Genomic DNA, 21,382 nt, shown 5'->3' with positions numbered 1-21,382 from the left:
CAGAATTACGGGGGCAATTTTTGTGGGTTCGAAAAAAAAGTTGGTTATTGATTTATCTAAGCATTTGCTTAGTCAAGAATTTCTCGCCTTTCTCTTTTTTAACTTTTCAAATGGAAAAAAAAAGATAAAAAAACCTATTAAAATTATTACATTGAAATTTTAGCATAAATTAATTATTAATAATGAAAAGGAATAGACAATAGGTAAATGAACATGATAAAGATAATTAAAATTTATTAAATATTTTTTCAAAGTAAAAAAATTATATGTTTAATAAATAAAAAAAATAATTTATTAATTCTTCTAACACTTTGATCTAATTAATCAATTATACTTTAATTATATTATTAAATAAGTTTCTTCCCAATATATATACAGATATTAAAATATTTTAATTAAAAAAAAAGATAAAAAAAACCTAGTAAAATTATTACATTGAAATTTTAGCATAAATTAATTGTTAATAATGAAAACATGAATAGACAATAGGTAATGAACATGATAAAGATAATTAAAATTTATTAAATATTTTTTCAAAGTGAAAAAATGATATGTTTAATAAATAAAAAAAATTTATTAATTCTTCTAACACTTTGATCTAATTAATCAATTATACTTTAATTGTATTATTAAATAAGTTTCTTATATCCCAATATATATACAGATATTGAAATATTTTTCTAGAATTGATTTTTGAAACTGAAACAAAAACAAAAATTAATACACAAAAATAATAAATGAATAAGACTTATTTATTATACATTGAAAATTTTTCTTTTTCGTCCCCAGAATCGACCCTTCAAAAGATAATATATTTCACGTGTATATTAACATTCTGTGTATAAGGTGCGATCACATTTTTATCAAAAATGCACGCCAGATGCGAAAATGTACATCATCTTCGCCCGAAACCACCGAACAAGGGGCTGGAACGCGTACATCAAATTTTCTCCCGAGGAAGAAAGTGTCCCATGTGTCGCGATCCGGTATATGCAAAACGGTAATCGAAATTCGCGTTGCGTATTCGGTTTAGGTAACGACACTCAGGAGAGAACGACATCGAACGATAGATGCTCGCGATTCGATTCGAGACGAGAGAGATTGTCTCTGAAACGATAGGGGTGAGTGTCGTGGATGAACGTTATAGACCGAGATTCCGCATCGATGAAAAACGATCGGGGAATATTAGGGGTTGAAGGAAAAAAAAAAAAAAAAAGAAAATTCTGATATTCGTGTTCGAGTTTCTTTTTTTCTTCTTTTCACTTTTTGATTTATTCTTAAAAAATAAAAATAATTGATACATGTTCAAGAATTGTAACTACATCATCGATAATATATAGAATAGAACTTCGTTAATTTCTTTATTTTTAATGAATTATAATGCAATGAAAAATTTAAACATTGGAGATCGATTTTATTTTCTGAAAAATCAAAATTTAAGAAGAATTTCTCTATAAGATTTCTTTGCGACTGACTTTAAATATCTATAGAAAAAAAATTATTCAAAATATTGATAATATATTTTTGATATATTTTAAAATCAAGAAAACTTCTCTAAATAATCAATAATATAAAAAGAATAAGATGATATGTTGCTAAAAAAAAAAAAAAGAATTAGAATAGGGTGCTACTAACTTATTTATCGATTCACCCTTACACGTCCTCGATCAACCTCCCGAAGCCACAAAGTTTTGCATCGTTTAACACGGGATACTTGGATTCGTGTGACAGTGTCTGCCAGGCTTCTTATTAGTCATAGGGCCACGATGGGTCGACGGGGGAACCCCTCGTGGACAACGTATCGAATGTAGTCTGATGCACGCCGCTTGAGGGGGCCCTGTGCGCGAAGGGGCGCGCCCCCATACTCAGGCACCCCGCTATACAGTGTCCTTAGTGTTTCGCACGACGCTCACCCGTTCGCCTGATCCTCGTGCCTCGTGCTAACGAAATAATTCTAACCATTCCTTCGTGTTGTTTGCCATTTTTTGCTTTCTAATCGTTTTTTCGCTTATGGTTCTCGCGTTCAAGGATGAAGGGGGTGTTCATGAATGATATACAGTGGACGAGGATGTTTCGGAGATTTCGTCTGTTGAATTTCTCAATGAACGAACTTCGAGTATACGAGAAAATATTGGAGTTTGGCGGAGGAAGAGTTTGAATTGTTGTTGAAACGAGGCGAAAGGATGATTCTTTTGAATTTTAATTTTTGGAGAAGGATTGATAGAATTAATTGAAATTATTTTATTTCGATGGGAAAATAAGTGTTTATAGATTTGAGTGCATGAGCAAAACAAAATCTAACATTTGAATGATTTGAATAATTTGAAAATTTATTTATCTAAAGGAAGAATTATATGCATAATATGAGAGAAATTATGTTTAATTGTTAAAAATAGGAGTAACAATATATTCTCAGATTCTTTTCATTAAAAGTTTAATTTTCTTATTTGTTTCTAATAATTCTTGTTTTTTATCTTCATTTTGCAAGTATTATGTAGATATATATGTCTAATATATATATAAATATTATCAACAAAGAAAATAAATTAAAAGCATTATAGTGCAATATTTTGTGGATATTTTTTAAGAAAATTATACTCTTCTACAAAAGAATATCATTTCAACCTCGTTTCAAACACTTATAGACAAAGAGAATAAAATTAGTAAGAAAGTTAAACAAGAAGAGAAAATGGCAAACAACCTGCCTCGATTCGATATTAGGATTTACGTCTTGGGGAAAGGATGTGAACGATAATTCGCCGCTACGCGGCGATCATGGAATCGTTTACTTGTATAGTGTTTTCTAGTATCCCATTGTATGGAATAAAGTTCAAATGTTTTAAGTATCGTGGATCGTGGAAGAATGAGACGTTTATCTCACACGCAATTTTATACTGGCGAACGCGTCAGATGGCACATGATCAATGTACATCATTCTCGAATAGGATTCGCGAATATCAGGTAATTTTTTTTCCATTCTGGATATATAGATTCTACGATGGGAATCTTTGATATCACATATTCCTTTGAAAGTAGTTGTTTGATTATGGAGTTTTGAAGTTTCCTAAAAAGGAGTTTAATGCATGGTTAGTACTTGTTTGTTTTAATAAGAATAGTGATGAAAATAATTTTGAGACTTTAGAAATTTTTTTTTATATTAATTTCAACTTAATGATTCAATTTTTATTTTTTAAAATCTGATATATATGTAATAGAGTTTAATGTTATATATCTTGGAAATTATCTATAAAAAATCTATTTACATTTTTCTTTAAATTTTATTTTGTTAAATTTTTTTAAAATCTAATTATGAATTAGAATAATTGATTGATTTGATAGAAATATATGTAATGTATTTTTAAGTATTTTTTGTAACGATTCTTAAAATAATCACATAATGAATAATTTCTCCAGTCTCGTTATATATGCTCACTTTAAATGCTTTGTTCACCCTTAAGAATTCATTCTTTTGTTCGCGTGCACAGGGTCGTATTCAGCCGTCATTTACACTTGTTAGACATAGTGACACCCTTCTGAATTCCTAAAAAATAATTATATTTACATTTTCTTAAAAACTTTGAGCAATTATAATTAAAATTTTTAAAATATCATAAAGTATTTTTATTTAGAATAATTAAAAAATTTATAAATATTATCCAATTACATTTTAAATTGCAATAAAATTAAAAATTGTATTTTGATTAATTTATATTCAAATGAAAAGACAATTTCATTCAAAATTAAGAGAACTTACTTGGATTATTAATTGTATTAACAATTTAATTAAAATTCATTTTATAATTTAGCCAATTTAGATTGGCCACCCTTTAATAGTCTTCGAAGATCTACAAATCCCTAATGAATGAATTTACACGCAGGGTATCGAAGAAGCGCGTGGTAACTGCAAATAGCGACTATGGCTCTGTGAAACGAGCGTATTAATATAATCCTATAATTCCGCCGGATATTCCGTTTGTACTTACTTCACGGTCAGACGTTTTAGCGTCAGTATCAATTACTTTACCCTTATCAACTTGGTTAACCCTTCACGAGTCTGGCAAACATCCTTTCTATCATTTTGTGTCAACATTCCCGCCGTACGAAATGCATCAGGAAGCTATAACAAAAGTTCTCATAGATTTGCATCAGCTTGCTAAAGAAGAGAAAAGTAATAAAATTGAAAAATTGGATTTGAAGTGAAATGAAATAAATTAAAGGGGTTTGTTGTTTATAAATAACTGAGAAGTGTGAAAGATGTTTAATTTTAAATCTTAGTTGTAATTTGAAAATTCATGAATTTAAAAAAAAAGAACAATAACTATAGATCAGATTTAAAATCTATTTTAGAAATACATTTTATGCATTAACTTCAATTTTAATGAAGAAAATTATATTTATAAATATTAAAATTTTTCTCATATCTTACGTATAACCTATTTTTCATCACTTTTAAAACATTTTAATATTCTTATTATTCTATAGTTATTTGTTTACATTTTTAATAACATAATATGTGTATAATAACATAATATAGTTATATTACTCTTCAAACTATCAATTTTTAATGTAAAAATAAAAATTAGAATAAAATTATCTACTCTAGCTACATACTATTTACATAACCTATATAACTATCATAACTTTTACTAAAAAAAACTTCAATCATACAGAAATTTTTCATATTCAAGCTTTATTATATCCGATATAACACATAATATCTATTTTACTTGTTTTTTTCATCATCAATCACCAACTGGATAGGAAACACAAAAAAGAAACAACAAAAGTTAATCTCCAAGTTTGACATAAGCTATGTCAAAACGACAAAGCAACTCGTATTTCCAGCATCTTAATTCCCGACGAATAGGTTAGGTGGCGTACGTAGCAGAATCTCTAAATCAGGATTAACGGGAAGATAAAGCGTAGCCATAATCCTTCGTATGGCAAATTAATGTCTCATTCGCGTACATTGGACGTATTTTGCTCCGGTTTGATATAATGTGTTTTACTCTGGTCCTAAGAGTGAAATCCTACTCTCGCAATTACGCTTAATATTAATTTTGTCTTAAATTAAGAGGCTGTTTTCAGGACGAAACGGAGAAACAAAGGGAATATGGTAATTCTCATAATGAATTAATATGAATTTGAAGGTATTTTATTTTATATAACATTTTAGAATGGTTTATGAGGATTTTAGATATATATATATATATATATATATATATGTATGTATGTAAGAATTGAAAAAAATGAGTAATATGAATTATATGATTACATTTAGAATAAAAGTCGATTCTGATATTCATGTTCATTAAATGAATATGAAAATAATTGATCTTTGATGTTGGTTTTTTTAAAAAGTTTCTGTATTAGTTCATATAATCTTTTAATAATTGATATTTTTATATTATATAAACTTTTCATCAAAATTTCCATTCTATTATACAAAATAATTTCAAAAACATGAAACTAACCTCAAACTTTCAGCTCTTCATAAAATTTCTTAACAAAATTATACTTGGAAATATATTTCCACGAATCGATGTGTACACTTTTTTTCTTTTCTTCTAATTTATTTTCTTTCAATGTTTGAGAATGAGAAAGACAAAGTCAGAGAAGCTGCAAACCGAACAAGATGAACAATTTTCCCGAAGCCATGTCGAAGATTCGTTCTTGCAGAGGCTGCTCGAGTTTCGATGGCATGTCGTCGTCTGAATACCAAGTACTTGGCCAAGGGAACAAGGGGATGATCGTGGACGATGCTTCCAAGGGGACGTCTACTTGAGAAAAATGATCGGACGAGACGATCCAAGCTAGGAAACACGTCGCGATTCGGCAATAAAACGATTCTACAGGGACGAGTTGGTTCACGGTTAGGCTTAGTGACTTTTCGTAGTCTTCAGTTATATTGGGTTTTTATAGGTAGACGATAGAATTTTGATGGAAAAGTTTGAATCATTTAAAAGGGAAAATAGTTTCCAAAAAATCTGTGTGTGGCATCGTGATTTATCCCTAAATCATGATATAGGGAATTGTTGATAATTGCTTTTAGGGATTTTTGAATTTTCTAAAATTATAATTGAATAAACTTGTGAATATTTTATTTTATCAATGCACTTTTTCATTAATGTGAAGATAGAAAATTTAATTTTATCTCAAAAATAATTGGGTTTATCACAAAATAATAAAAAATTGAATGAATCTAAAAAAAAATGTAAAAATTAATAATTAGTAAAATACATAAATGAATATAAATTTTTAAAATTAATAATTTTTCAAGTAAACGTATATTTTGAATCATCTTGTACATTGCAACACTAGCTTGCTGTATATGTACACCCATTTTCCGGCGCAGCTTAATGTCGGCAACCAATCGTACCAGTCGACAACCATGTACGTTGGGTTGCCGGGCTGCAGGTGCAGATTGTACGCGAGTAGTTGGCTTTCTAGGCTTCCGAGAACAAAGATCCGCTTTCTATTTGTCTGAGATATTTGTCTGATGGAAACGATGTCGACCACGATGAAGCTCGATTCAGGAATGAAAGCTTGATTTCAAGATGATAGTTACCACGAGACTTGATAGAACAAAGAAAGGGAGAATTTATATTATGATGAAGAATAGGGATGCATTTAACGAAACAATAAGATTAGTTTCTATTGATGTTTTCAATTTCAAAGAATATAGATTATATATTGAAAATGATGAAGTTGATTAAGATGCATTTGTTTAAATTTATATCTTTATTATTTCACGTTCTTTTTATAATAATTTTGAAAAAATTGCAAAAGTTATTTCAGTGATTTTGAAATTATAGAAATTAATATTTTGAATAATTTTTATAATTATATATAATCAATTTTAATTTTCGAAATATTTATAAAAAAGAATATATATAAGAATATATGTGAATGTTTCTTTTCTTTTTTTTAATGATTTTATATAATCAGTAATTGTTAATCAGGTAGTTTTTATTTATTTTCAACAGTTTAAAGCTACGTTTTTTATAGTTAATATCCTTTCTGTTTTATCGAAGATCCATATGGCTCCCTCTGTCGCCGCGGCAAGAGATCAAACATTAAACGAAAAACGCGGGAACGCGAGATTCAGGATAAACAATCTTAAAATACCGTCGAATAAAGATTGCGGGGAAATCGTTAATTCTCAATAGCTGGCCGTAACTTAATTTTATATCTTCAATACACTCTCCCCATTCTTACTACTATCTCTTTACGATTATTGCGTTATCGTTTCTTGCTGCTAGTTGTCGACCATAATGGCGTCCTTCATCAAGTTTTGCTTGAAACGCTATCCCCACTCCTCTCTGGCAATAGACTATATAGGTTAGACGCGCGGACGTGTTACCGGTACGTAGGGAGCGTAGAACCGAAGAAAGGTGAATTCTGAAGAGAATTCGTGTCACGATCAAAGACGCCGGGACGCTCTAATACCATAGACGAAAGGTCTGTTTGGTATTCGAGCCGTGTGAGGTCGGTCGGTATAGGAAGGGTCGTGATTGAATCTACGAAGCCGGCCACGGTCCAAAGAAACACCCCGCCGGCATTTATATCCCGTGGGATCCGCCTCCTCTGCCTCCATTCCTTCCACCACACTTGCCTTTGGCGCCTTGCGAGTTGCAGCAAGGAATAGTTTTATTATAGCAAGCGCGTTGACCATAAGCGCGAGAGGACCCCCCCCCCCCCCCGTAAACCGCATACCCCTCAGTCCCCCGTGTCTTTGAGAAGGGGAAGTGGATGTCTTTGTGGAATGAACACTTTGGGTAATGATAGAACGTGGAAAAACTCTGCTATTGGTTTCTTCTTGTTGAGGGTTTCATGGATGAAGAGGAATGAGAGATGGTTTAGGGTATTGTATTGTATTGTTTGGGGGCCTGATTTGTGATTGGGGAAAGGTGGTGGTGAGTTGTGAAATTGTAGGGGAAATTTGTGATGGCTGGTTCAAGTAAAAAAGAAAATATTAATATTAATATTTGATATATTATATTATATGTGGATTATGTATACATATATTTAATAATTTTAATTATTTTTTAAAAATTGGAATTTTAATTAAAAAAATTTTATTTTTAAAAGTTGAATTCTCCATTTTATTATTATAAAAATTATAAATAATAATCATATGATCTTCACATAAAAATATAAGAATATAAGAATAATAATTATATTTGTGAAACTGGATTTCAAGATATCCTTTGCATCGCTTAAATAAATGGTTATGGGGATATTGTTAATTGCTTTGTCCACTGGAAAATGGAAGGAGACGTGATATGTATTCGGGTAATAAAAAACGATAAGGGTGATTTTGAAAGTGGACTAATTTGACAGATTTTCTGGGATTTGTATTTTCCATGGGGAACGTATAAAATATGACATGATGGGATATTGAGAGATAAATATTAGCACTTTTGTGATGTAATATTCAATAATAATTAATAGTATTTATGAATTTCTAATAATTAAAGTTAAATTAGTTTAACTTTTTGTGAAAAGTAATAATCTAAAACTTATATATATATATATATATAAATACATATATTATTTAAATAAGTAATAAGTTCTTGTATATCTTATATTATCTTATTTTTAAATTATTTAAAAATTTTTAAGCTTACATTTCTCTAGCATATATTAAATTTTATCATTATTTCAAATGATATAATTTATTCCTTTCTCAAACCATTCTTTGCATATTTTAACCTTCTTTTACTTTCTATATTCCGTGTCATTTCTCTTAAAATACGAATCTGGATCAGCCAAACTCTTCTTATTTTTGAAATATGCTTCTCGCACGATCCCTCTGGTCTTTTTCTCGGCCCTTGCAATATCATATTGAATATGGGATCCCATAAGTTGAGCGATAATGCAATATGCCGACGTCAGGTCTTGGAGTTACCGGACTACGAACATTCTATATATATGTATATATATATATATAGAAGAAAGTTCACACGAGTACTCTCTATTAAATCTGGATTTATTGTCATCTTTCCTCCGTTCTTTGTCCAAGCTTTTGTTTCGCAGATCTTCCCTTTCATCTTGTAGATTTTAATAACGACGGATATAATGGAACATATTGATGAGCCAAACTCTAAATCCATGCTTCTTTTTTTAATTCCAAAGATTTAGAAAATTATATAAACTGTTAATCATATTATAATTCAATATTTTTCGTTACATATTCCATTTAATAATTTTCATTTAAAATCTTCAAATATAAGAATTGATTAAATTTAATGAAAAATTACGCATAATGAAACAAAACTGCTACATTTACAAATTAGTTTTATTAAAAAGAAAAAGGTGGAGAAAAAAAATCATCGTGATTTATTTTTCTTAAATTTCTCTGCTTTGCAAACCCTTTAATCTGAGATCATTGTATCAATCGAAAGAAGATTACAGATTCGTGAACGGGCCGCAGTATCGAGAAGCGAATGATTTACGATCCGCGTCGGCTGTATCCCTTTTCTCATCGTAAATTGAAGTTAGCCGTCGTCTTTATGGTTCGCAGATTCCAAGGCTCCATCTGCACGCCGTGCCATAAAACTAGCTGTACATATATATATATATATCTATTTTTCTCTTTCCTTTTTTCCTACTTGATCGATCGAGTCGTCGAACCACTTCCGTTATATATAAGGCTCGTGTTTTAGACATCCTCTCATAAGCAGCTGTTTTTCGATGGTCGAAAAGGGAAAGACAAGCTGGCCACAATTTTTTGAAAAATCAGGGATGAACTTTACGTGTTAGGATACAGTCTCTTGATAAGAGATCAGTGAGTAGATTCATTCGATCCTAAACTCTCTGAACTATTGATTATACGTGGTCTTTTATTCTAGTTAAAGGTATTATGTTAAAATATAAAAAAAAGACTTATAAAGTTAATGGAGTTTGTATTAAAAAATGAATATACAGCTGATAATGAAGAAAGATATATTGTATGAGTTAATGGAAAACATTTTAAATGCTTTATAAGAACACATCATATAATATTTTTATAGAGAAATTTATTTGGAATTTTAATGCTCATTTTTTATTATTTTTTAATAATCTTTATAATCCTTGTTTTCTCAAGTATTTAGGGTTAATCGTTTCATTACTTTACTCAGAATATGATAAACATTATCTCAGGAATAATTAAAGAGCAGTTTTATTCCCCCTTTCCCTAATAAACTTGATGCTTTATATCACGTTATCTCACTTATTAAAAGTGCTTCATCTTTCAAGGATGCTCAAATACACTTTATACGTCAAACAATCTTCAAATATTTTCTTCCTCTTTCTTCTAAATTCCTCTCAAAAATCCGATTGCTTCACCTCATACCCGCACTCCACCAATTTATCCACGTGGATTTCCCCTCCACTTCTACACGCCGTTAATTCGTCGTGTACGGGCGCCCGGCTTATCTCCGGTCCAGTCTCACCTCTACGCGATAACGCTTCAGCCTAAATTCTATTGCCGGAGGCAGGCAACCGGCTGATTTAAGGGGCTTTGCCATCTCTCTACGTTTCGGGTGCACGCATATAAGCTTGTTGTCTGGAGGGGCGGAAAGCTCTGACCGAGGCGTATGCCACCGGTAGATAGTGGAACGTGATAAGTTAAATGCGCGGCGTCGTCCCTATTATGGATCAGATAGACTGGAAATCGCCGAGAGCGTAAACGAAATTATAACGGCGAGGCATACGAGAATACCGCGGGTTTAATTTCTACTTTCATAAAATTAAACACTATATCGATTATCGATATGCATAATATCATGTATATTTCTTGAATAATTAATCTATAATTGTCACGTGATCAATTAATCTTGAATTTAAATATGGATATAATGAAAGAAATGAAGATAGAAATTTTGATTTGATTTTTAATGTAATTTTGAAAGAAACTATCTATGGGAAATAAATTTTTATTGTAAATCTAATTTATGATTTTGTTTATACGATTTATCTTCTTTAATTTTAAGAAGCATATACATATCTTATGTAAAAAAAAAAAAAGAAAAATTCGTGTGATTTTGCAAATTCTATGGTGGACAGGATTCGCGGGGGACAAGTTGTGGTGTTATCTGAAATTTAGGGTGCAGCTTCAGCGGAAATTGAGCCAAGGCCATGGCGGAAATCCCCCTCGCCCTGTGGGAGACTACAACGAGCCATAAATTGAAGAAGGTCGCGTTTGAATCGAAGCGTGCCCCTTCGACGTGAAAATTGAGTTAAACACGCCCCTTTGCGCGGGAATCCGACGCGTGTACGATCTCGGTATATAGGAAATTAAATTGATGTACTATGTACTTACTTATGACACGCAGCAATATACTTTGAATTTACTATTTAATAGACTAATCAGACAATTTTTTTATTTTATTTAGTAACAGTGAAGGGATTTTGATTAACTATTTGTAATTTTATTTTAATTATTTTAATCTATTAAGTAATTATCCAAGATATACTAATAAAATATATTTTTTTTATTATAATATGTAAAAAAAAAAAAGAAATATTTTTATATTCACGAAATTCATTGATTTTGCAAATTTGTACTCTAATGTTTAAATATTTTTTGAAAATTTTATCTCAATTTATAATAATCTCATGAGATGATAAATTCATACCAAGACCCCCTACATAAGACCCCCTCTGTAGTTGAACGAAAGGAAACAGATCGGTTGATAAGTAACTCCTTTTAACATGCAACTGGTTTGACATGGAAATTTAAATGTGTTTTCTTCTCAATTTCAATTCGATTATGATATTTTCATTTTTGATTAGAATTTTATTGAATGATAATAATTTATTAATTTTTAATATCCTTTTAATTATTTCATTCTTAATTTATGACAATAATTTTTTAAGGGCATTTTTTCAATTAGAATTTTCAATAATCTAAAAAAAAATCAATTTTTAAAAATTAAGCATGCTTTTTAGAAATGTGTATATATATTTTTTTATAACAAAGTCTTCATTGCACCATACTGTGTATGCATAAGTAACGATATAGATGTAGCTAATATTCACTTTTATAAATAAAAATTATGCAAATTATTTTATAGAAAAGGTTTGTAATAAAGATTTTTATGTTATATATTCATCTGATTTTCATAACGTATATTTTTTCCCGAAATAATTGGAAATTTATCACTAGGTTACGATTTATCGATTTCCAAGTGTGCAATCTTATCGACCGAGTCTTGATTCGCTTTTTCGCACATTTATCGATCGAAATATCAAAGATATTTAAATAATATCAAAAAAAAATCAAATTTAATGTTTTTAATACATTACATGTTTTTAGTATATTTTCAATTTCATTGATAATCCATACAATTTTAATATTTTTTTTTTATTTTAAATAAATTTATTAAAAATTTTCAGTGAGAAATTAAATAACTTGGGAAATTAAATAAGATGGAAAGTATTAACGCGACATAATCCGTTGAAACTGTTAATTAAATTCAGAAAGTCTGCTGATACTAGGAAGTGAAGATATTTGTGAGCACGAAAATGCAGACTCAGCAACAAAGAAGTGCACTCTGCACATGCATGCTCTCTCAAGAACTGTAGATAAGTGCACTTCAAGTACAGCAGTCAACAGTAAGAGTCTTTCTTAAACACTCGGTACGCGTTTTAACGAGTTCCATTCAGTGTATTCCTCTTCCCATATTTACGTCCTCTATCTTTTCCTTTACCTTTGATTTCTCTTTTACTTCCTTGTCTTTATTCGTTTCTCGTTGAAATTTTCACTTCTCTCTTTTCTTTTTTCATTTCTTTTATTTCATTACTTTTTATTACTATTATCTCCATTTTCTTTCTTTTTTTTTAATTCTATATTTCTGATTTTTTTCTTCTTTTTCACTTTCAAATTGTTTCTTTTTATTTCATCTCTCTTTCTCTTTCACGTATTTCTCCTGAGTATACATATATATATATATATATATGTATATACACTCTTCCAGTATTCTGCTCGTTTCCCCCATTCTACCATGCTTTTGCCATTCACATAGTGGTCCTTTCCAACAAACGCCATTTATATCGGTGTCGAATCGAGGGTGCGAACTCGCTCTATGACGCTCCTTTGTATGCAAACAAGGTGCTTGTTTCTAAATTGGGTTGCAAGTCGAGCCATCGTTAATTAATATATCTCACCGTACGAATTAAGCTCGCTAAGCGAGACGTGCCTCCCGGCCCAGGCTTCGGTATTCATCCGGATCGTGTATACGCACAAGTGGTGGGGATTTACCCGTTAGTCCGTTCGTTAAACGACTATCCTGGGAATCATACCAATCATAAATGGACCGTTTCTGCCATCTTTTGGGATACTAAGTCTTCACAATTCGTTCGTGACCGGTTTACAAATCCAATTTGAAATTGATAGAAATTAATTTTTTAATTTTTTTTTTTTGCATTTTTCTCGTTCATAGATTTATAAGATGATCTGTTTTCGTAGAAAAAATTGTACTATTCAAGATTTTTTTATTCAAATGTAGATTTTTAAATATATTATGAAAAAAAAATTTAGAATTTTATAAATAGTTTCTTGCTAAAATATGAATAAAAAAAATTAACATTTTCAATGTTATATGTATATTTTTTTTGCAAAGAATTTTATAAAGTAAAAAAGAAAAAAAGTATTTTAATAGCATTTTTCTTCTATACTTGAGGAGTATATCATTAATTTTTTTTCTTTTTTACTTTGATCATTTGATATATCGTTTAATTGTCAATTCAATTAAATCGATTATTAAACGCAAATGAATGTGCAACGTGATACTTAGTTTATCCGTGTTTATTGCCAGGATAATATGTAGTTACTGAAAACTTGACTTCCTTTGGTAACTTAATAAATCTTCTGCTCACCTCTATGAAATACCTGTAATTACAGCTGTTTAAACCGAATAAGAATTAAGCATAATACTGGTGGATATATATTCACTGTATTCATTTAATTTAAAATTCATTCAAGTATCCGGAATTCAATCTTCTTGACCCGTAGTTTTTTTTCTTTTAGTCAACATTTGTACGCGTTTCTCCATTTAATTAAATTTGTTGCGAGTTTATTTACTTGCGCTGCGATCACACAGATGCCGCCACAATTAACAAATCGTAAAAATGTAATGCGAAACACACGTCTAGATGTCGTTAGAAGATTGAAAAATGAAATTTCTGCTAAGTGAAAAATATACATAAAGATATATTTTGGTTAAAATATTTTTGTTATGCAAAATAATGGATGAAATTCCATTACAGAACGAGATGTGTGCAAATTTATACAAATTTATTAAGGAATAAACGTATTTTCTCTGCATATCTTTATCTAAAGTAAAGAAGAAACTTCTTTTATATACCATATTTTTTTAAACAGAAGATGAACAAGATAAGCTAAAAAATTTTGCTTAATGTCTACTATTTTTTAAACTTTATAGGTTATCTTTAAATGTTATAGACATATAGAAAAGGAACAATGGGTAAAAAATAAGTATTATGAAATGAAATGAAAAAGTAAGAAAGTAAGAATTTGATAGATAACCTCTTCTTTTAATCTTAACCTATAATAAGACTTAGAATATTAGATTCTATGATTCAGAAATGGGCTTATTAGTGGGTGTAACATTTTAATTACATTATTTATTTTTTTGTTTAAAATTCCATTTATCTAATTCTTATTTTCATTACATATATAATGCTGGATTTAATCATTTAGTGAAGTTATGTATCTACATTGTATTTTTTACTACTACCTAATTCTATTTTATCTAATATTATTTCACAATATCCAAATTAAACCAAATATTCTTTCCTCCAGATTTAATCATGTTTTAATCACAATAATCCTTGGTTTAAATCAAAAAAAAGAAAAGAACAACCCAAGCAGCGAAGCGTTAGACATGTTGAAATATGAATATTTTCGATTTCTTCCTGCACCCCCGAGGGAGAATCCTTTCAGCCGCAGATGCTACCAGAGTTCACGACGGTAACCAGTTCCTGAGAGTCATAAATACCTGGCGCGATCTTTGTGGAAGGGTTTCTGCGACCCTAAATCAAGGTCATCGGCGACGTACACCGTCGCAGCTACTCTTCACTTTCACCTTCTCTATCCCTCTCCCTCCCTAGACAACCGGGCATGCAACAGCGGGGAATATGATTTAGTACTTTTGACGGGATTAATAATTTCCACTGGCAGGGAGGTAGCAGATGTCTCGACATTTTCGCACCCCATTCTCGCGTCTTCTCTCGCGTCTCTGCCATCGTCGACTGCTAACGTCCCGCTTTTTTTTTTATCCGGCTACCGACCGAACAAGAATCTGTCATAGTCTCTATGACGAATTTAGACCTTCACGGTTACATCTCTGCGCACTGCCTTTTTTTTTTTCGTATTTTTCACCTGTGACATTTCCCCATAGAGTGTCGAAACGACTTATAGGCAAGTTTCACGAGAAGCGTATGTGTCAAGCGAGATATATTTTATGATTGTGATATGTTTTTTTATTCAAAGTGGTTCTAGAATACAGAGTTGATTTAGAATGTGATGGTAGGAGGAGAAGAAGAAATGATGGGTGAATGATGAAACAATTCGTGGAATTTTTGTTATTAAGTTGAGATAGGAAAGATGGACTTGAGAATAGTAGTATTTCATAATGTGAATTAATGTTGGAAATTATCTTATTCTTATATAAATATTATATATTTTTTTTTTCTATAATTTATAAATCTCTTTTTTTCTTCTTTCTATCAAAATAAATAATTCAATTCAATTTTATGATTTTATTATTACTTAAAGAATCAATGGTATAATTAATCTTGTGATAATAAATATTTTTAAAATGTTCAAAAAGCTGACTAAGCATGCATATTCTATTCTGAAAGAAAATAAAAAAAAAACAGTTCTAATGATATGCAGTTATTTAATAAATTTGTAAAAAAATGTAACTTAATTTGATGTTCATCATTTGTTATTATTCATTATAATAAGTTTCTCATAATTGAAATAAAATGAGTCAAAAGTCAATATAAGTTGATGTTTATTATATCAAGTTTCTAACAGTTCATAAAAAAATAATAATTTTCATGTAACAATTATAAAAAAAAATTAAATGAAATTGAATGAAAAGAAAAAATTATCTCCTTTATTTGATTCTTTTTTTTTTTTTTGCCAGTTCATTTCAGAATGGAATAATAAATAATTATTTAGATGGCATGTTAACTAATCACTAGCATTCAAAAACTTGGATCTAAACACATCAGTCACATTCTGATAGTAATCTCAAAAGGATAGCGTGGGTGACAATACGAATGACAAATGTGTCACGCTAGTGCAAACAGAATTTAATATCATCATCCTATTTGTTTTGCATTTTTTTTTTTTTGCCAAGAACAGGTTTATATTTATCCAATTGGACAGATTTGCAAATTCTGCCTATACCTGCTTAATATGTAAATGGAGTTTTATTTCAATTCTTGTTTTTATAAATTATTATAATAATTCATAAAATACTAATATTTATTTATAAAATTAATAAATCAATATAAATTATATTGATACTTTTTTAATAATTAAATAATTTATGTTACAGTATTAATTTTAATTTTCCTAATTCATATGTAATAATAAATTTTATAAATTTTTTCCACATTTTTCATCATTTAATTTTATTTCTGCTATCTTTTATTACATATGATTCTTTTATTAATAATATTGCCAATATTTTGCAATCATCTATACAATATCTGATATCTCATTTTATATAATATCGAACTTTTGACTGATGATATTTGAAACTAGAAATAATCCTTATAAAATCCTTAGACTGAGGAATTGAAGTTTTTGAAAAATGCGCGCGAAATATTAGAGGTTATGATTACCAGTATAACCATAACCATTTTACAATATGATCAAGAATCATTTATTAATTTTCCATTCGAAGAGACAGTTTCTGAAATAGATCTCGATCAGCCTGCTCTCTGTAATTTCAATTATACACATGCAATCATACTGTGCGTGAATAGCTCGGCTGTTTTTTTTATTTTTTATCCGAAAAAAAAACGAAAACGAGAAGAGAGTATTCCCTCAAGGACAGGCGTAAACACGTCTCGAGGTTATCGTCTCGATCCATTCGTTCGAGTTAGTGAGTAGCATGTATCGATGAAACATAGGCAAAATTCTTGTTATATATCATTATTTAATAAATCCATGAAAATTATTTTAAATCAAAACATATCTGTCTGTGTTAACAATTCATTATCTTTCTTATTAATAATTTTAGAAAATTTTAATCTAAATATCCGCTTTTTTGATGTTATTTGATGTTAAAAATTTTATTTTTAATAATAAAAAATTGATATTATGCAAAATAATTGAATCAATATATAATTGATTGTAAAATTTAAATCGTATAAAAAATATTTATCATATAAAAAAAAGTGATATCTAAGATAGCAACATGTAAGATTGAAAATCACAAAAATGTACAAAATATCGAATTTTTCTTTGCCTTTAACTTTTTCGTATTCATCCGAAAAACAATTCCATGAAGTCGGACCAACTGATTGCCAGTTATTCCAAAGTAGTGGTTGCAATCGTGCTCACGAATAAAGATTTTTCTAAGAAGAAAGTTTCAAGGACAGTCGCAAATGCGATTCGAGGCTACCGCGATGAATCTCCGAGCAAAAGGCAGTTTGAATGTGAGCCTTTAAGTGCGTACCCAAAGAAATGACGTGTAGCAGTGGAATATAGAGAGGGAGAAGGGTGAAGGGGAGAAAGGTTGCATCGGGAGGAAGCAAGAAACATATATGTATATAGGTAATTCCACTGATGTGCAGGTTGTTGCTGATCTAGAGATGGATTTTTTATTTCTCTCCTGTAATCCCAATTTAACGACTTTAATTTAAAATTATACATTATACGTATAAAAAGCATGTTTTATTTACATACTCATTGGATTCTAATGTAAAATATTAAAATGAAATTCATCATTATACTAAGAAGTAATAATGTATAATTGATCGTGAATTAATATTATGTTCCAAAGAGATATTTCTAAATAATATTAAAAAATTTTTTTTCTATTGAGTGCAAGTAAAAAATAAATTGAAATATATATATTTTATTTTATTTCACTAAATTTTCTTGCAGTTAGAAAAATTTAATTAAATAAAAGAGTCTGTATTTAAACAAAAAATTATTTAGATACGAAACATAAGGTAATTTGATTTTCTATGATGATTAAAATTTAGAGAAATTAAAAATTAAGATTTTCAACATTTTATTTAAAAACAACTGTCGAAGTGAAATGTATTATACCGAAAACAGTTCGAATTCGTGTTGCACTTCGCTATCCGAAGCGAACGCAGTAATAGAGGCCAGGTAGGCGGGTCGGTGAGCACGAAAAGTAGGGCCCCGCAGCCCTGGGGAACGTTTTTCTCTAAATTACAGCTCTGCTCGACTCGTTCGTTCCCTGTTAAGCCTTTCCTGCGAGCAACCAAACCACACTTACCTTTTCTCGTCCGACCACTACCTGAATTCCCGATTTCTCTGATGCGCATACTCGCGCTCGCGATTTCTCAAATATGTCAAAAGACGAATGGTTGGCGCTGTTATTGTCGAGCTTTTTGTTATACGTGATCCAATCCTCTTAATTCAGCAGCAGAACTATCAGTGGTAAATAAAAATATATTATAATTTAGTGGAATTCTCTGAATAGTAATTTTTAATAGTAATTTATGATTGACTCGAAATCATGTTTGAGGTTATAATTTTCATTTATTCATCCTAGAAACCTAATAAAATTTATTTGTTTTATTTTCTCGATGTTTAAGTATTAATCTTTGATTTATATGTATACAGTTTTAAAATTTTTATTAAGAATAAAGTGGAATTTGTAAATGTAAATGTAGGTTAAGTTCCATTTAAATGAGCGAAGAGTTCTTCATTAGAATATGTATATGTTTCGAGCTATTTAATTATGCCGTGCTAATCATCAATACTTGTCAGTAGAAGTAACAATCTCTTAAACATGAAGTTCTTAACGGATCAGTGACAGCTATTCATTATGTAAAAGTATGAAAAGCAATTGAGCTAGCAAAATCTGTGAGGTTCACGATTTCAGTGTGGTTGGACAGGAGTTTTCATAAGATGTCCCGATATTTATTAGACAAGATAAGTAAACCGGATTGCGAGCAGTTCAGAGCTGTCTTCAAAGAATGAAAATAGAGAAATAATCCAACGTTCCAAGACAAGGTCCATTGGGCACAAATTTTCATCATCCTGCCGCTATACAGAAATCTTACTCTCTTTTCTGAGTTTTTTTTTATCCCGCTTTGTCATTTTGTCATTTGATCGCGATGTATTGCGATATTATATTGATTTCCTTAAATTTACGAATAATTTAACCTATAATATTTGAATCAATAATATTCAGAAGAGTTACAATAAATCTGCAATTAATAATAAAATAATAATAATAAAAATATTTATTGTAATAATAAATTTTATCAAATCATTATTGAGTTTATGAAAAATAATTTAGAAATAATTTATCATAGATAGTTTTAAAATAATTATATCAATATATGAACATATTAAATAATTTAAAAAAAATATCTTTAAAAATCTTTTTTATAAAATATGTACAATTTTTTTCTAGAAATATATTCAATTGCAATATGTTTAAAAAATTTTTTAAATACAAAAATTTTATATATATATGAACTTTTATATTTTATTTCATATATGAAGTTCATTTATAACATGTAACTGATTATAATATCACATATTCTAGTACTTGAATAACGTAGTTGATTAAATATCAAATTATCTAGGGAATTTTATCGAACATTCTTTACATAACTATTCACTAAAGAATTTAACAGTCAGAGTTCGCCAACTATCGAGAATTTTAACGAAATTTTAACGATGTCTTTTCTAACGCAAAGGATTAGTTCAAAGTTGGATTATAAAACCTGGATCATAAATTAAAAAACAATTTGAAAATTCCAGTAGCCACGTACCGCGAGTCGCGCGTCACGATTTCATTAATTTAATTCTTCACTCTTTCTTCTTAGATAATTTCCATTCACAGGATCGTAATTTCATGGAAATAATCAAGCTTCTTCCACCAACGTCTCGATTCTCTTATTCCATTTCGTATATATGCATAAGACAAAGATAGACATATCGAAAGCTCAGAAAGACGAACGTTCCGCCAATGGAGGCAACGGACAGGCAGAACTGATTGGTAGTTGGTCCTGCACCATGGATGAACTCACGTAGTTTCGAGTATACCCCGTTCGAGCCATCAGCAGATGGATTCTAACCTACAATCTGCATAATTTCCTTGGCTGGATTTCCTTATCCTCCTGGCCGATTCCACTTGCGTCCGATGGAACTCGAGTTCCATTAACAATTCCTTTTTTCGTTCTTGTCGATCGTGTCGAGATCTTGAAATTTGTGCGAGTTTTATTCGCGTACGAATTGTTTATGGTGTCTGTGTATGATTCAAGTTACAATTAATCTTGAAATAGAGGTTAGAACATTGGTGTGATTTCAATTGGAATTCGATACTTTAAATGGGAATAATAGCATATTGAATGTAATACAATTATATTATATGGTATGAAGTTTATTTTTTATGATTTTTGCAATGTTTATAAGTGATATTTGAATAACAAAAAATATATAGATAGTTACATAAAAATAATTGAAACGAATTACAATATACTTTATAAAATTTTACATGATGATATTATAAATTAGAAGTTTTTATTAGTTATACTATTTCAGCTTATTGGTTCCATTCTCAAACCAATAAAATTCAAAATGAAATTTCATAAGAAACAGATTAACTTTCCATTCTTTCTGAACAAGCTTTCCCAGTTAAGAAGTCTCCTTGTTTGTATCCTGACATGCCGAGAACTGTCGAGTGTCGACATAAGAGAGGCAAAGGAGAGGGGCGGGATTTACAAATATTGAAACAGGCCGCATTCGAGCAACTATTATTGACGGAATGTAGTAGAGAGTCGAGTTGTTGTCGGTGTTCCTTTCGAGAAACCGATGTGGTTCCGTGTGCACCTCTGCCTCGGGAAGTCGTAATGAGCAGGAGAATGCTCGTGGGAAACGAGAGAGAGCCGATCGCATAAGCGCGGGAAAGAAAGCGCACGCGCGCGGTCACATGATTGTGGACGCGCTCGCAAAATTCATGTGTTAATGTCACGGAAGAATTATATGCATATGCTCTGGAACTGTCTCAGCGTTAATAAATAGAGATTAAAGTAATGGATGAAAGTTGAATGCGAGTGCTTAAAGATTAAATAAGTTCAGTAAGTGAATTTTTTTTCTTTTATTTGTAGAATAAATAAATAATTTAATGAATAATAACTT

General features: G+C 30.0%; 1 protein-coding gene and 1 long non-coding RNA gene across 9 annotated transcripts in view; one reads left to right on the top strand and one right to left on the bottom strand.

The window, feature by feature from the left end:
• LOC410724 (protein prickle) overlaps positions 1 to 21,382 on the top strand; it is an 89,249-nt gene that overhangs the window by 48,816 nt on the left and 19,051 nt on the right. Inside the window, exon 1 of one of the 6 annotated variants that reach the window (XM_006569610.3) lies at positions 2,545 to 2,961. The exons of the other annotated variants lie outside the window; for them this stretch is intronic. Within the exon in view, the coding sequence (XP_006569673.2) occupies positions 2,864 to 2,961 (98 nt within the window). The 5' untranslated portion in view covers positions 2,545 to 2,863. Of the gene's footprint in view, positions 1 to 2,544; positions 2,962 to 21,382 lie in introns of those variants that run through there. 6 annotated transcript variants of the gene reach the window in all.
• Positions 1,236 to 6,092, bottom strand: LOC100578016. Of its 3 annotated transcripts, XR_120493.4 has the most exons (5): positions 4,728 to 5,169; positions 3,984 to 4,117; positions 3,755 to 3,922; positions 3,434 to 3,541; positions 1,236 to 3,064 (listed from the first exon to the last, which is right to left on the bottom strand). It is a non-coding gene; the product is annotated as an uncharacterized LOC100578016 (long non-coding RNA). The 3 variants fall into 3 exon arrangements; XR_411576.3 differs by lacking the exon at positions 4,728 to 5,169 and adding an exon at positions 5,475 to 6,092 and having other exon boundaries at positions 3,755 to 4,117; XR_001705583.2 differs by having other exon boundaries at positions 3,755 to 4,117; positions 4,728 to 5,167.

Source organism: Apis mellifera, linkage group LG1 (assembly GCF_003254395.2).
Source record: "Apis mellifera strain DH4 linkage group LG1, Amel_HAv3.1, whole genome shotgun sequence".
Taxonomy (NCBI): Eukaryota; Metazoa; Arthropoda; class Insecta; order Hymenoptera; family Apidae; genus Apis; species Apis mellifera.
Note: the sequence above shows the minus strand (reverse complement) of the source record. Positions and strands in the feature narration are given on the sequence as shown.